General features: G+C 36.8%; 1 protein-coding gene across 1 annotated transcript in view; it reads left to right on the top strand.

Moving 5' to 3' along the window:
• Window positions 1–17,672, top strand: part of ASCC3 (activating signal cointegrator 1 complex subunit 3) — a 228,484-nt gene that overhangs the window by 78,504 nt on the left and 132,308 nt on the right. Inside the window, exons 14-16 of the mRNA XM_080938316.1 lie at window positions 6,389–6,523; window positions 14,528–14,719; window positions 15,022–15,246. Coding sequence (XP_080794442.1) covers window positions 6,389–6,523; window positions 14,528–14,719; window positions 15,022–15,246 — 552 coding nt within the window. The remainder of the gene's footprint in view (window positions 1–6,388; window positions 6,524–14,527; window positions 14,720–15,021; window positions 15,247–17,672) is intronic.

The following is a 17,672-nucleotide window of genomic DNA, read 5'->3' as shown; positions in this document are numbered from 1 at the left end:
GAGGCTTCTCTGTTGTTTTGACAGAGATTGAACAGTGAATTAAATATGTTGAAGCCTATGCTATGGCAAAAAATTAGAAGGTATTTTAGATTAGATCTTATTTTTCAAGCCATGAGCAAGGTACTTGGGATTTCACAACTGATTTTTTTTTTTTTTTGGTCTTCATTAAATTAACCATTATAAGTAGATTATATGTACTATATAACTTGAGACACTCATGTTTATCTCTAAAAGTTATGATAATGCATGTGATATATCAAAATTTAAATTTGAAAAGGAAATTGATTTCCAAATTTGCATCTGTTTGAAGTCCTGAGAACCTTTTGCTTTCTATCTTGATGAAATCCAGACTTTTTCACATGCATGGAGTAATATAATATTTATCTTTTAATGTCTGATTTATTTTACTTTCCCCTGTTGTAACATATATAATTCCTGGCAGGTAGATGCTGTTTTGTTTATATGTTTATGTGTTAATGGACACTAGTTTATTCATACCTCTAGGCCTTTCTTGAGGAAGCTTTGAAAACATTTGCATCTAAATATCCACTGGGATATTTATGTTTGCTTCTTTTGCATATTTACCTAAGAAGGAAATGTAGTTCATGATAATTCCATTTAATGTATCAAGAAATGCATAGTCTTTTGACAAAAACTGTGCCTGTTTATATTTTTCCAAGGTGGTGTGAGAGTTTTCATGACACACATGGTTAAACAGAACAGTGCAGTTCAAATCTGACCTGGAAATTTTTCCATATCCTTGGTGACCCTCTTCCTATTTCTTTGTAAAAGTATAGCTATTCCAGTTTCTGTGAAATGGCTTTTGATCTCATCTTCAAACCCAAGAAATAATGATACAAAGCATCTTTTCATTACTTATTGACTATTTATACTGTATGCCATCTTCCAGAAATGGTTTTTCCATACCTTTAAGCTGAATTGAGTTTTCCTCTTGCTACGTCTTTTAACTATTACCACACACATGAATTGCAAATACAGTCTTGTCATTCTGTGGGCCCCCCCTTTCACTTCTTTGGTGGTTTTGATGCAGAGTTCTTAACTTTCCATTTTTTTAATTTCTGTTCTATTGCTTGCTTTTATTATATTTAGGAAACTGGTGTCAAGTTTGAGATCATGAAGAGTTGCTTATGTTTTTCTATTTTCCTCTATGAGTTGTATAGTCTTAGACATAGGTCATTTTTTATCTCAGATATTTTGTAGATAGTACAAGGTAAGAATATAATTTCACATTTTTACATGTAGCCTTTCTTTTCCTGGCACTATTTATTGAAGAGACTGTTATTCTTTCTTCATGAGAACATTTAAGCAAATGGCAACTAGTGTCCATCACCATCATCATCATCATCATCAGAAATATGCACGTTGATTGCATCAGAGTTAGGATAACACAATACAGTCAAGCTATGGATGGACTAATACTTTAACATATAGAGAATAAAACAGAGCAAATTAACTTCCTTAGGGATTCCATTGCCAGTCTTCCATCCTAGTAGATCTGTCACCATTGTTGATAACCCTCCTCCTAACCCCCTCCCCCAAGAGGGATTGAGATTTCCTCACTTGGACCCTTCAGATTGTTAACCTTTTTGAGTTCTGTGGACTGTATATTAGGAATCCTGTGCTTTATTTGCCTAATATCCACGTATTAGTCAGTATATACCATGCATGTCCTTTTGGTTCTGAGTTACCTCACTCAGGATGGTATTTTCTAGTTCATCCATTTGCCTGCCAAACTCAAGATTGTTCTTAATAGATGAGTAGTATTCCATTGTGTTAATGAACTACATTTTCTGTATCCATTCTTCTCTTGTGGGGCATCTGGGTTGTTTCCAGCTTCTGTCTATCACAAGCAAGGCCACTATGAATGTAGTGGAACACATGCCCCTGTGGCATGGTGGGGTATCTTTTGGGTATATGCCCAAGAATAGTATATCTGGATCTTCAGGTAGATCTATTTCTAATTTTCTGAGGTATCTTTAAATTGGTTTTCAGAGTGATTTTACCAGTTTGCAATCACACCAGCAGTGCAGGATTGTTCCTCTTTCTCTACATCCTCACCAACATGTGCTGTCACCTGAGGTTTTGATCTTGGCCATTCTGATTGGTGAGAGTTGGAATCTCAGGGTCCTTTTGGTTTGCATTTCCCTGATCACTAAAGACTTTGAACCTTTCTTTAAGTGCTTTTTAGCCATTGGAATTCCTCTGTTAGGAATTCTTTGTTACAAAAGGACTGAAGCCTGGGGGGGGGGGGGAGTAGAAAGAAAGGAAACAGGAACCTGGGAATGGAGGAAGTGGGGGGGGACTATCAGTTTTAGGAAGTTCTTTTAAAAAAATGGTTTAAATGTGCAAATCTGTTGGGGCTAAATTTTATCTAACTTAAAAACTGTTCCCAGAAATTTTATTCTCTTAGATGGTATGGAATTAGCTATTTAATTTCTGCTTATTTTGTTCTTTTTGTGGAACTATAACTAATATTATATAGTGTGTGTGTGTGTGTGTGTGTATGTGTGTGTGTGTGTGTGTGTGTACACGTGTGCGTACATAACTTTATTAAACAGTATTTGCAGACTGGAACACAATGTCATTTCACACTTAAGTAAGCTTCATAACTGAGACCACAACTTTATTCTTCTTACTTACTACTACACAACTACACAACTGAGCTTATTGTTTAACCAAATATCACCTTGAAAGGAGGAGAGAGAATTTAATAATATGCTTATAAAACAGAGATTGAAAACTCTGCGGTTCTTTAAGATCCATAGCATTGCTATAATGTTATGTCACAGATTTTTGATGCTATCATATGAAAGTGTGTCATTTTTCATATGCTAAATGTTTTTAAAGGGATGACATTTTAACCCTTTTATTTTTGAAGGGGGGGTGTGTGTCCGTGTGTGTGTGTGTGTGTGTGTGCATGCTTCCGAGTTGTGCAGAGAAGGCATCAGATCCCCTGAAGCTAGAGTTACAGGCAATTGTGAGCTGCCCAACATGGGAACTAGGAAGAGAATCTGACCTTAAGGGAAGCAAGGTTTCTTAATAATGAGCCATGTCTCTAATCTGATTTATATACTTTCTGAATTTTCAAATTACTTCTTTGCTTGAATTTAAGAAGATGTCTTCCTTGAATTACAAATATACCTTTGTATTTAAAGAACCAAACTCACCTAGAGACAGACTTTGGAAACTGAGTAGAACAGCTTGGGGAGCTGCATTCAGGAGAATGTGGACTGGAAAGCTGATAGTGTTCAAACCCTGAAAGTGAGATTCATTTCCCGTTACTCCAAGAACAGTATTAGCATTGGTACTGAATGAAACCTATAGGGGTGAATGTAATGAGAACCTATGTGCAGTACTTAGCGTTTTCCTACAAATGTAATACTGCACTGTAAGCTCAAGCTTCATCCTAGTACTTAGAACCTGTCCCTTAGTATTTATTATATCCCTACAGCAGCTTTGCAAATAACTACTCTTATCCATATTACAATAAGGAGACACATATTGGTGTAGCATAAAAGTGCTATCATATTTCAAATCCAATATGCTTCTTCATCAGTTAATAGAAAAAGCATGTGCTTATGTTGTTTAGATTAATCTCACATCAAATAGAGTTGGCTGGTTGTCTAGATTGGCATATATTTTCAAAAATGTCTCTTAATTAAAGCTGTGAAATAATTACGAGAAATTAAAATTTACCTTCTTGATTATACTATTTATTTACGTTGTAAAAACACTAAAAATGCTGGGGATATTGCTCCATACTTAAAATGCTACCTGCACAGGCCAGCATTGAACCCACATAGTGATAAGTGGGCAGAGCAGCCCATCTGTTATGCCTCCCTCCAAGGCTGGGCATACTGGGTTTCCACGGCAAGCTGGTTAGCAAGATACCCGTGTCAGTGAGTTCTGGGTGTAACTGAGGACCCTGTTTCAACAAATAATATAAAGGAACTAATGTTCCTGACATCAACCTCAAGCTTCCACATGGATGCACACGCACACATACACATACACACAAATTATAAAACAATATACTAGAAAAAAAATCTAATAATCCTTCTTTAAGTCAGTTTTAATTTCTAAAGTATACTTTAATATATTGTATATACAACATGAAGAAAATGATTAAGTAAAAAGAACATGAAGTATTTTTCTGTTAGCCAAGTACTCCTGGATATAGGGCCTTCTCTGGATTATGGTTAATATACCCAGTGTTATTCAATTGGAGAAAGTTGATTTTCTCTTTCCCAACAGGTTACCAGTTGCGAATAGCTTCTTGACTAGTGGTTGTACTTTGTTCCTACTTATTCTTTTTGTTGGAATTTAGTCTGGTTTGAATTTGTGTATGCTGTCACAGTCTCTGTGCATGCATCAGCCCCATTGTCTCTTGAAGAAACCGTTTTTTTCTGTGTCATCCACCACTTTGGGCTGTTACAGTCTTTCTGCCTCATCTTTTGCATAGATACCTGAGAGTCTAGTGCTTCAGAGTCTCTCACTCTCTGCTGTTGTCCATCATACTAAACATTCATACATGCAGAACACACATACATAAAAATAAATGTCTGTTTAAAAATGAATAAAGTTTTAAATTTCAAGATAAAGTCATTGAACTGGAGGTAGATGTATTTTATGATTTGTTTTGTTTTTGAGAAAAGTTTTTTTTCATATGTGTTCTGGTTGGTCTAGTACCCACTCTGACCACCAAGTTAGCATCCAGCTCACAAGCCTTTGGCCTCAGCCTTCTTAAGTGCTGGGATTTCAAGTGTGAGTCACTAGACATTGCTATATAGGTGATAGGCACCTCCTTCCTCTTCTGTATTGATTTCTGTTACTGCCAAAAGTGTGCAGATGTCCGTTTTTATCCACATTAATTACCAGTGTTTGTTTGGGTTTTTGTTGTTTTAAAAGGAGTAATCCTCAGTGGGTAGGGCACTTCAGGGTAATCTATTTTGGTATTTCCTCAGTGACTAATGATAGTTGGGTCATTCTGTGGTGCTCTTTATATTTCTTCTTTTAGAACTGTTTGTTTTAATCAATTACTTAGTGGTAAAGTATCACATAATCTGTGGTCTTCATCCCGGAACCAACCATCTCATATGTTCTTCCTTTATTTGTTGTCTCCTTCATTGCATGTTTTTATCGAATGCCATCTAACATCCTGTTCTGTTTCTCTTTGGTGTTGGAAGCTTACATAGTTCTGTTTTGTCTCTTAAATTGCTAGTATAATGCTTCCAGCTTTGCCATTTTTGTTGCAAGTTTGCTTTGGCAGTTTGATGTCTTTTATATTTCAACATGAAATTTAGACATTTTTCCTAGTTCTGAAAAAAAAACCTGTTATTAAGGATTGTATTGAACTCTTAGTCAATTTGAGTAGTGTAGACTTTTTAATAATGAATATTTTAACTATACCATATCTGAGGGCAAAAAACACTTGAAAAACAAAGAATTTTTGCACAGTTTTGAGATTATGTAGGCATGGGTATTTCTGTGTCTTTGTTCTGTGTTTAGTAGGAATTATTTTGTCTGATGCTGTGGTAAGGCAGAAGTAGGGAGTAGATGGTAAATCAAAAGTGTTCACTTTATGTAGAATGGAAAGCAAAAAGAAAAGAGACAAGACCAGAGTTCTGCTTTCCCCTTTGAGAGCTAACAATTCCCTGAGTCCTATTTCTCACATGTCAGCATGCAATAGTGCCAAGCTATAGGCTGCTCCTCCCCTAAATCTTAGGCCTTCTGGGAGTGTTTAAGGTCAAAACTGTAGCACTTTTACTCCAGGTTTAAGACTTTTACACACAGCACCATGCAACTGTGTTCCCTCATCTACAGTGATACGTAATGTTTAACCATTCCAGCATTGTTCGAAAGTCCATGTGCAAATTCTCATTCCTCTTCCAGGCAAAATTCAGTTGTCCATACTTGTAAAAATAAACAGTAAGTTGTAACCCCGGAATATAATCATAAATATTCCCATATGAAAGTCAAAGGACAGAAGAATATGGGAGGCTGAGACTATGATACAAATCATATCCATTTTTCATATAGACAGATGACCTTTCTTAAATTTGGATGTGAATAAAAGCATAATGAATGATACTTTCAAGAGAGAAATGTACAAGCTACACTCCAAGTTTTACCGAATATATTCATTAGCATGTAAATCACTTCATGGATCTATAATGAATAAGTCATGTTGCTGAATTTTAACAAGCCCTTCTCGTGTATTTTTTTTTTTCAATTAAGTATTGGCTAATTCAGAAATTGGAGATTTTCTTTTGAAACTTTAATAATTTTTATTTGATGGTTCCAGGCTACTATTAAGTTTCATTATAAAAAGTTGAAATGTTGAATAACTTTCTTTTCATCGTTTTAGGTGATGGTTTTTGTACATGCTCGCAATGCCACTGTAAGGACAGCTATGTCTCTAATAGAGAGAGCAAAGAATAGTGGCCAGATTTCCTTCTTTCTACCCACCCAAGGACCAGAGTATGGACATGCATTGAAACAGGTAAGTGTCAGGAGACACAGGAACCAGCACACATGATGTTCATAGTACATAGATGTTAATGTATAACTGAGAAGTTAGTGTTACAGTCATTACCTTCTGAGACAGTCTTTTTTACACATTTTTAAGTTAAATTATTGGCTTAGTTAGGGTTTCACTTGTGACAGAAACACTGACGAAAAAGCAAGTTAGGGAGGAGAGGGTTTACAGCTTATACATTCACATTGCTGTTCATCACTGAAGGAAGTCAGGACTGGAACTCACACAGGGCAGGATCCTGGAGGTGAAAGACCTCCGAAGGGAGACCCTCACTCAAATCTCAGGAGAGGCGCGCACCCAGCGAGGCACCGAGACCAGACTTGCTGCAATCGCATGAGGAAGTTTATTGAAAGTGAAAGAGTGAGATCTCAGACCAGCATGCTGGGGTCGAGACTCATACACCACGCAGGGGTAGAGGAGTTCGACCCCGGCCTGAACTTGTAACAGGCTTATAAAGGCAAAAATCACAAAGGAGGGGGAGGACAAGGGGAATGAGGAAATTCATAAGGGGAAGAATCATACATTTTTTTTATCAGTACACCCCCAGGCACACCTAGGGCGTTGGAACATTCCACAGAGGTCATCCGGACCTTCTGTGGTATTTTGGGAACTCAAATCTCAAGAAAGTGGGATTTCCTGGGAGCGGCAGAGGAAATCCCTAGGGCAAGGAATCAGTGTCCTTTGACAACCTTTTACTCTTCAGAGGCAGGCTCTGATGCAAAAGCCAAGGAGTGGTTCTGCTTGCCAGATTGCTTCCAATCACTTGCTCGTATCACTTTCTAATAGAACCCAGGACCTTCCCAGGGGTAGAACAAGCCACAATGGGCTGGGTCCTTCCTCATTAATCAGTAATTAAGATAATGCCTTATAGGCTCTTGTAGAGGTATTTTCTAAGTTAAGGGTTCCTCCTTTCAGATAACTCTAGGATATTACAACAACTTAAGCTGACAGAACACTAGCTAGCACACATATAAAGGGTTTCATTGGGGTATTTTTTATTTTGTTTTATTGCTACTTGTTTTTTCATTTGATTGGTTGGGTTTTTGTTTTGTTTTTTGAGACAGTGTCTCAGTTATCTTTTGAAGAGTGTGAAGTCTTTTGAAGAGTCTAGTTATCATTTCTCCAACTAGAAGTGTCTACTTCTACCTTTCAAAATATAGTTTAGCTATAAAATCAGTTTTCATTCACAGAATATCTTATTATCTAATAGGTTTATTATTATTTTAAAATTTGATAAATTAGAGTTTTTTAACTTTCTCTTTTTTAGCTTCTAATGTTAACATTGCCAAATATAGCCTACCTAAATACAAGGTCACTAGGAGTGTAAGGAGCCTGAGAATAATGTCTGGCTGCTTCCTATGTATGATAAAGACTTTCAGAAAGTGGAGCCATTTGCATTATTGTTAAGAAAACAAAGCCTCTGGCTACCAGATCTGATTCTTCATGCAATTCAAATCCCTGTGTCTCCATTACAATTTAAAAAGGACTGCTTTAAGCGATTTGAACAACAATAGTATTTTAGTATTTTTTTAGCAGATTTTTTAAAACATGTCAAGTTACTAACAATTTTGATCCAGAGTAGGCAAACCATGGCCTTGATGTCAGGCACATCCGTGATTGTTACTTTTTTTTTTTTTTTTTTTTTGTTTTAGATCACAGCCAGTATTATTTCTTTCTTATTTATGGCTGTTTTCTTTTGCTACTTAGACAGGGTAGGTATAATAGAGACCATTAAATACTTTTGTTCTTTAAATAAGATTTCAGTTGGCATAGAGTAATCATGTCCAAATGTATTTTTGACAAGCTTTAACAGACTGTTTGCTGTTAATGGCTGTAAGCTTACAAGCCTAATGCTATGCACATTTATATGCTTTAGTATACCCCTTAGTCAGGGGTATCTGGAGAAACAGAACTGATAGAATGTGTGTGTGTGTGTGTGTGTGTGTGTGTGTGTGTGTGTGTGTGTGTGTGCGCGCGCGCGCGCGCGCGCGCGCCGGCGTGTACACACAATGGCCACTGAAGTGGAAAATATGAGATGTGTTCACTCAGTGTGAAGGCCCTCCGTAGTTGTCAACAACTATACCTTGAATTAAGAAAAACTCAACAAAAACCCTTTTGCTCAGTACAGCTGAAGTAAATCAGTTGAAACAGGTAGGCCCACATCTAATCTAGACCTTTTGAGATGGGAAGATTCAGCTTTAATTGCAGCCACACCTTGAGAATATAAAGGATGTGGAAGAAGGAAACTGGCTCTCTCTTTGCTTTGCCCTTGCCCTTGCTAACCTAGCAAGTTCATTCCCTCAAAGCCTACTTCTGCAGGACCCCAGTCTCCTGGGACTGGTTATTAGACTTTCCATTGGTAATTAGATCACAGCCTGCAAGCCACACACACACACACACACACACACACACACACACACACACACACACACACACACACACACACACAGTATTCCTAACCACTTTATTCTAACCACTTTATTGCCTACTTTCTCTTACTTATAGTCACTGATCTTGAGTCCAGGATTTTTTGTTTTGTTTTGTTCTTCAACATACACCATATTGAATATTTCTCTTAGAGACCAACATATGAAAAGACTAAAGAAGATACTAACTTGAAGTTTCTGTTGGACAAAGTAGAGTGACATAAATTAGCTCATAGCTAATTTAGGGAATAATTTTATGACTTTATCTTCTTTTTTAACCAATAAGCTCTAGTTTCTTAGTGTTTAAGGACGTTTAGAGCTGAAGTTGACTGAACTTCCTACAAGCTGGGTGTTAACATTGACAGCTTACTTTTGTTGTTACATCTTCATTCATCTGTCTCTATGGCTACATTAGAAATTCTTTTAATCTCTGATTAGTAAAGAAAGATAACAGGTAGAAATAAAATGCCTCTCTTTACCTTAGTTTTTACTTTATGCATATGCAAAATATTATCTCCTTAAATTGATGGTCTTCCCCCAAGTATCATCAGCCTTTTTTGTTTTTTGGGTTTTTTTTTGTTTGTTTGTTTGTTTTTTTTTTTTTTGGTTATGTCAGTTAACATAGTAATTCTGCTGTGAGTTACAGCCATGTAGAAAGATATCAGAAGGGATTCTTTTGTTTGTTTTTAGTATTTTTAAAAGTAAAGTTATAGAAATTTACTTTAAAAAATCACTGCCTACTTAGTTGGATTTTGGAAGCTTGACAGTAATCCCATATAGAATAAAGGCTAATTAAATCTAGATTTTAATTTCACTTACACACTATAACATAGTCGTATAAATTTTACTTAATGTTGTATGCAGTGGCAAGAGGATTTGTATCTTGGGTTTTTTGTTTAAAGTGAAATTTAATATTAGTTCATTTGATGTAAAATGAAAGAAATGAAGAGAAAAATAATAGCTTAAAAGGATGAAGGTTGCAACAGGATTTAAATTAAAAACAACAACAAAGCAATATACTGTAAAACGGTAAGCAAGTTGGGAAAATAATACTCACAGCCACAGCAGAGTATTGTATCTGTATGATGTATACACTTAATAATTCAGTAACAAGCTAAACATGACATTCTAGCAAGTGTATCAGAAAAAGCAGAAATAAAACAGGCAAACAAGTTGGAGTGGAAAAAAGGCTTGCTAGATAAAATTAACTTTTTATCGCTAGTAAATAGTAAAAGAAAAAAAGAAGAAACAGTTTAAGGCTAGAGTGATAGCTCAGCATATTAAGAACAGTTGCTGCTCCTGTAGAAACTGGTGTTTGATCTCTAGTACTAGTAATTAGCTTGCTCACAACCACCTGTAGCTCTTGCTCCTGGAGGACTGACAGCCTCTTCTGAACTCCACCGGTGTCCAGACACCAACATGTTAAACAAATTAAAAACAAAAATGAAAACCTTAAATGTTCTGAAGATAATTTGAGGCTTTGACATGGTCATAGATTTTCAGAAGCACTGGTATGTTCTGTGTTTAAATAAGGTGGTAGTTTAAAGTCTCTTTTTGTATATGACCTTTATGTCTAATATCTTAAATCTGGGAGTGCTCCAAAGTAAAAGCAAAATAGACAGCTTTGTAGGCATTTTAAAGGAAAGTACGGAAAACTATCACAGTTTCTTTATCAGGAATAATGACTTAAGAAGCTAAGGAGATGATTCAGTGGTTAAAAGTGGTTCCCAGCACCTACATGGTGATTTACAACATCCATAACTCTGGTTCCAGGGGATTGATGCTCTCTTCTGACCTAATAGGGTACCAGAAATGCACATGGCACACATATATATATGCAGTCAAAACATCCAAACTTATAAAGTAAATCAGTACTAGAAGATGAATAACTGTTTTAGAATGTGTTAGAATTAATTAACACCTACTAATTCTGTTAATCACTTGTCAGCATATTGCTGTGAGCATCACTCTAAGGAGAGACACCGGCAAGGGCAGGGCTTCTGCCCTTGTAACACTGGTAACTTCAAATAGAACTTAGAAATAAAGTAAACATGTAGCTGTCAAACAAAATATGTGTGGTGAGTTGCATTTTAGGAACACAGTAAGCAGTACATTGTACACAAAGAGAGAAGTTGATTAAGCTAACACTCCTGAATTTCATTAGACAGTCAGTCAGAGTAAGACATTCCAAGAAGAGACCACAGATAAAGAAAACTAGACATTTGGAGAAAAACATAGTCTCATTTATTTTCCAAGGCAGAAGTGACATATTAATATTCTGTGGGAACTCTCCGGGAAAGGCTGAGCAGGATCTGAAGCTGACTAATTATGCTTGTGAGAGAGAGAAGAGAGCATGAATGATATAAATATCTAGACAAGTCAAGAGGCTGCAGGACCCAAAGAAGAAGTACATTTTCCTTCAGCACAAGAATTCATTTAGGGGACTGGAAAAAAAAGAGAAAAAGTTTGGTTAATCATCCCATATGTTCCTCAGAAAGCTACTAACTTTAATATCACCTTGCCAGTACTAGACAGTGTCCAGCTCTAAGGTCAATAATAAATTAATAGAGAAAATGTATATTTTTTATATTTATTTATCATGGATACCTGAGGATAAGTTGCTAAAGTCTGTTCTCTCCTCCCACCATGTGCATCCAGGAATGAAAATCAAGTAATCAGGCTTCTTGCTGAGAGCCTATAGCTGCTGAGTGGATAACATACTGTATAACACTCCTAGACGTGACAGACGTCTGTAGAAAAAGGAACAGATCAGTGGTTGCCGGGAGTTTCAGATATGAGAGTTGGTCTATAAAGGAACATTGCATGGGTTTGTGACACTGCAAAACAGTGATTCTCAACTCTCCTCATGTTTTGACCCTTTACTATACTTTCTCATGTTGTGACCCTGAACCATGATTATAACTCATATTGTAAATATCTAATATGCAAAATATCTGATATGTGACTGACCCCTGTTGAGAACTGCTGTTGTAAATAATCTTTTTGTATTCTGAAAAGTCAGTGTTTGCTATGTAAAGATGGTCATGGAGTCGATTGCCAATAATGTAAAAACTAGTCGTCTTTACCCATTTTAAAAGTAATAGTGTTTACATTTACATTCGTTGGTTCACTACTAGTTCATATATGCTGTGAAATTGGATAGGCTACAAATGGAAAATTCAGATTTAAAAATTAAAATTCTGAATAAAGAGGTCTAGCATTGTGCCCTAATCCTAGCATTTTAAAGGCAGAGATGGGCAAACCTGTGTGAGACAGGATGAGCCTGGTCTATAATAAAAGTATCAGTAACACAAGAATTACACTAGGAGTCTGTCAGCAGATGAATAGAATTGGAAAGATAGTTTTATATACACAGTGGAATAATTTTCAGTCATAAAGAATAAAGTTATAATATGGGAAAATGGTTGCACCTGGAAATCCTCATATTTGGGAACTCAAATCAGTTACAGACAGATACCACGGTTTTTCTCATCCGCTTAACTTGGTTTTTTACAGAAAATCATCAATGCATATAGGGCATGAAAGTAGAAGGGAAACTCTGTAGGGTAACACATAAATCTCTGCAGCGAAGGTTTCAGGAGCAAGGGGACCATGAGCTGTAGGGGTAGAGTATGCTCAAAGTGTAAGGAAATACCTTTTGAACCCCAGTACATACATTCTGTGAATGTATGTTAGTTAAAATATTGTTTTAAAGACAGAAGCCAGAGAAACTTAAAGTGACAATGAATAATCCACATTATGTGGAGGAATGCTATGAGGAGAGCTGTCAGTTCAGTGTCATGAAATTGCAGAGTGAATAGCACTCTCTTATTGCTGAGCTAAGAATTTATTCCATAATGTTAGACAGCAAATTGACAACTTTAAATGAAATTAAAACAATATTTACTTCTTAACATATGTGTTTTAGTTCTTAGAAATCTGTTGCAGAGTAAGAAAAGCAAAGTGTGTGTGTGTGTGTGTGTGTGTGTGTGTGTGTGTGTGTGTGACAGCCTGTATCATCAGTGATAACTGAGGTTTATCACTGGATACATTGAGAGCAAGTGTATCTGGCTATTTCTGTGCAGGCCGTCCACAGGCAGGCCTCAGCAGAAGCAGCAGCCGTCCTGCGGTAAACTGCCCTGCCAGCTGACTGCTTGTGAGTGTTAGGGAAGTTTAGTTGGTCAGGTGGCTTCTGAAGGAATTCCGTTATCTCTGAACAAATACTTCCATAGTCTTTGACATTCATAAGAGATGCTTCAAGAAATGTGAAAATAATATCTCAGCTCTAAAAAGAAAAAGGCAATATATATATATATATATATATATATATATATATATATATATATATATATATATATATATATATATATATATTGTATATAGTGCATTCATTACTTGGCATCTTTGTGTCCAGCTAGATACCTGACAAAAATAACTTGTGTGGGGGAAAGGTATATTTCAGCTCTATTTCAAGGATTCACAGGCTGTCTTAATAGGGAAGGGATCACAGAGTTAAGGAAAACAGGAGTGTATAGCAGAAATTTCTCAGGTGTCAGGGGCCTGTACAAGGGAACCAAACCAGAGCTCTTAAAGGCCCAACCACTCTGATAAGCTCCCACCAGGCAAGAAGCTTAATTACCTTCTAATAGTGTCACAGATATGGTCCAAGTACTGTGAACATGGCTTGTGGTAGGCCTTGCAAATTCATACCATAAGCCTTTAGGTACTCATAAAGTTTGTTATGTTTTCTACAGGCTAACTGTACTACACAAACATAAATTCAGAGTGCATTTGCATTTTGTTAGGTGTATATTGTTATTGGGACTTTCAGTGTTTAGGTTGTCATTTATGTTGTTGGCCACTAGATGGTGCAGTTTATTAATTTATTCTCTCCAACCTCTTTTCTCTAATTGATTGCTTAGATATTTAAAAAAAAATATTAGTGACCCATGATGCAGTCATTTTGGCAAGGCCTGAATTAGAACCCAATCTCCCTGAATTCCTATTCCTCACTATATTTGTATATAGAAAAATTAGTCAAAAATAAGCTCTTATTGATATTGAATTTTTTTCTAAAACAATAATAAATACCTAATGTAAGATTTCCCCAAAAGATTTTATTATGGAACAACTCTTAAAAATATTACACTAACATCTTCAATTTTATAAAAATACTACTTCAGTGAGTTTCTTCAGTTAGTTTATACAGACAGTCCTTTGTTATAAAACTTCTGCAGAGCCCACAAGTTGAAACCAGTCCAAAGAACAGATACTAACAAGGAAATAATGTCCAATAGGGGACACGTGGTCAGTAGCTGCCCACCAGAGTGGTGTGAACACAGCTGTAGGTGAGCACTGTTGGATTGCTGTAAAACTTTAACACACAACAAGGTGCTGTTTGTATAAAGCACTGTTGCCAAGTTATACCTTAAGAAACATTTAAATAATTTTGCTTCTTTGATAAGCTCATTCAGCATGTGTAGGATACAGCAACTGCTATTAAATACTAATGAACTGCCTTTTTATGTTTTTTAATGTGTAGGTGCAAAAGTCAAGAAATAAGCAAGTGCGAGAATTATTCTCAGATGGCTTTAGCATTCATCATGCCGGGATGCTTCGACAGGACAGAAATTTGGTTGAAAATTTGTTTTCAAATGGGCATATCAAAGTCCTAGTCTGCACAGCCACATTGGCCTGGGGTGTCAATCTTCCTGCACATGCCGTTATCATTAAGGTAGGAGCTTACGTCCCTTTGCACATGGATTTGTGTGTCTGTTAAAGCAAGCTCCTGAATTGATTTATTTAGAAAATTTTTGTGATTTGTCTGTTTTATTGACTGGATGTTGTTTTAGCCAGAATTATTTTCTCCAGTAAAAGTCAGGTTTATATTACAGAATTTAACTCTGTCCTAACTGATGAAGGGATTATTTAAAGTACACTTTTGAAATCTTCCCATATTTGCCCAATTTCAGGTTCCAGCTCTTCAGGATTATATGTGTGTACTTATGTAAATTTTATTAACTTTTCCTCATCTAGGGAACACAAATATATGCTGCCAAAAGAGGCTCCTTTGTTGACCTTGGAATTTTAGATGTCATGCAGATATTTGGCCGAGCCGGACGACCGCAATTTGACAAATTTGGGGAAGGAATCATTATAACAACACATGATAAACTCAGCCATTACCTTGGTTTGCTCACTCAACAAAACCCAATTGAGAGTCAGTTTCTGGAAAGTCTGGCCGATAACCTAAATGCAGAGGTAAGAACGTGGAACTCACGTGTTGAGAAATGTTGAGTTGGTTGTTTATTTGTAGTACTAGGACTATCGTGTTCGCCAAGATGCAAAATAGAGGCCGCTGAGAGGGCTCAGTGCTCCCTGCTCTCACAGGAGACCTGGGTTTGGGTCCCACCCACACCAGCAAGCTCCTAACTGCACTCAGAGGCCAGCCCCAAGGGGTCTTGTGGCCTTTTCTAGCATCTGTTTGCTTGTACACATGCATACACATACACACAATTACAATTTTAAAAATAGAGATAGCAGTAGGATAAATGGCAGAATGCTGTGACATTCACGGCCGTGTAAAGTATTCCCAACACTGACAGACTTGGTGCTCACCGTGAGATTTGCTCCTGGCTAACAAATAGCAATGGTAGCAGTGTGTATTCGTGTTTTGCTTTTATAATAAAATCTTATTAGCTTGATAAAGGTACTTTCTTAGCTCATTTGATAGCTTCATTATAAAATTTTTATGCAACTTGCATAAACCTGAACTTTGAGCGTGAGTAGCATGGTTTGTTCTGCGTGTGCGCGTGTGCAGCTTCTGTGCCCAGCCCTAACTGGTCTCAGCAGCTGGCGCGTCTAACGTCCTAACTGGCAAAGACTAGGAACATTTTTAACAATTTAGACACATGTCAGATGTGAAGTGTTCTCCGTGTTCATGGCCTTCTCAGTTACTGCATGCTTCCTCTACATCCCTATGCCATCCCCTTTCCTAGCCTCAAGTTCTCTTAACTATTTCAATGGCTTCTGTGAGAGCCTGCCCTCAGTCAACGGCATATTCGCAGGCAGTGCATGCTGCTCTCACATCACGTACTTCTTAATGCCTTGCTGAAGGGTCTGTGACACCCGGCCTGCATTGTTCATGTTTCCTCTCTAGAGCTTGAGAAGCAAACCGACAGGGTTCTTCGTTAAGAATAGTGGCCAAAGGAGGCTCAGAACTCCAGGAAGCCCAGCGCAGAGGGGTCCGAAAAGTTGCATGTGTTGCCAAAGGGCTCAGAGGGAGAAAATACATTGGGTGCCACGCTGCAAAAATAAAAAAGAAAGAGAGAAGAAAAAAAGAAAAAGAAAAAACATAGTGAAAGCTCTATATGAGGTCGGAAAGAGCGAAGTTGGGGGGTATTATTGGAGATTAGGGGAAAAGGCATGAGGGTCTGGTAGATAGCCAGTGGAAAAAGGTACTTGTGCCAAAACCTAGGACTTGAGTTTGTTCCTCAGGACCCACGTCTTAGAGGGAAATAACCAAACTACTGCACTTTATCTTCTAGAAATGAAATATGAATCATTTTGTAGCATGAATGTGCTATATTATTAACATCATGGATTTGTGTTTACCACAGCATTGGCAATGATTAATGCAAAGGTCAAGTTAAACTAGATGAAGGACATTGCCTCTGCTAATGGCTCTGACTTTATGAATATAATGTTAACTAATTAGGCAGATACATTAAGTATGATTTGAACATAAATGTTTTATGTATATCTTTGTTCTTTGATACCTCATAAGATAACTCCATAATCATAAAGCTGAAAGGTCACCAGTGGATGCACTTTATAAGGCCATGTGGGTTTGCACTGAGAGTAAAGCAAGTGTTTGAAGCTTTTTAACACGTTCTTAGAAAACAGCGCAATCTTCTACTCTCTTCTAGTAAGCCACCCTTTAAATCTCAGCCATTCTTTAAAGCTAGGATACTGTTCCTATATCCTAATACTCATTCTTCAGAAAAATTCCATACGTGCTGTATAGATACTAATACATATTATCCATATATAACCAACTTACGTATAACCATGTTTTCCCAGTCTGCCTTTGCTTGTTCTCTAGAGGAAGTCCTTTGCCCTAGAAAGGCATTGCTTTGGCCTTCTCGATTTCAGTGTCCGTTTTTTTTAATACTCTTTTGTTTATTTTTATTTTATTTATAAAATAGTACCCTCGCTGGCTTGTGGAAAATCTATTTCATTCTTGTTCTACTTTGATATGTAGCGCATGCCATGATTGATTTATTATAGTCCTTTGATACTCAGCCCCATAGGCTTACTTCCAGCCTTAAAATAAATGAGTTGCGGGATAAATGTTTTTTATGTCTTATAAGGCATGTATGTGAGGGTGTATGTGTGTACACATACATGATTATAAATTTGTGTATTTAGATTTTATGTTTTAACCAGTTTTCAAGGTATACATACGATACAAATAATCAAAATATTTTACATATTAAACTAGTATATCAACTAGGTATGAAGTATAATTTAACTCATGTATCTAAATTTCTAAATGGGGCTGTATTTTCTTTAATGGACTTTGTAGTGTCAGATTTTCATCATTCATACATCTAATATTTGAAAACCATTGTTGAGTATGAATCCGTTGTAAGGCAGGGGAGTTGAGCTTTGAATAGTTATTCCAG

The sequence above is a fragment of the Micromys minutus genome (assembly GCF_963924665.1).
Source record: "Micromys minutus genome assembly, chromosome: 25".
NCBI classification, from domain to species: Eukaryota; Metazoa; Chordata; class Mammalia; order Rodentia; family Muridae; genus Micromys; species Micromys minutus.
The sequence above is the reverse complement of the archived record's forward strand: the minus strand, read 5'-3'. Positions and strand labels throughout refer to the sequence as shown.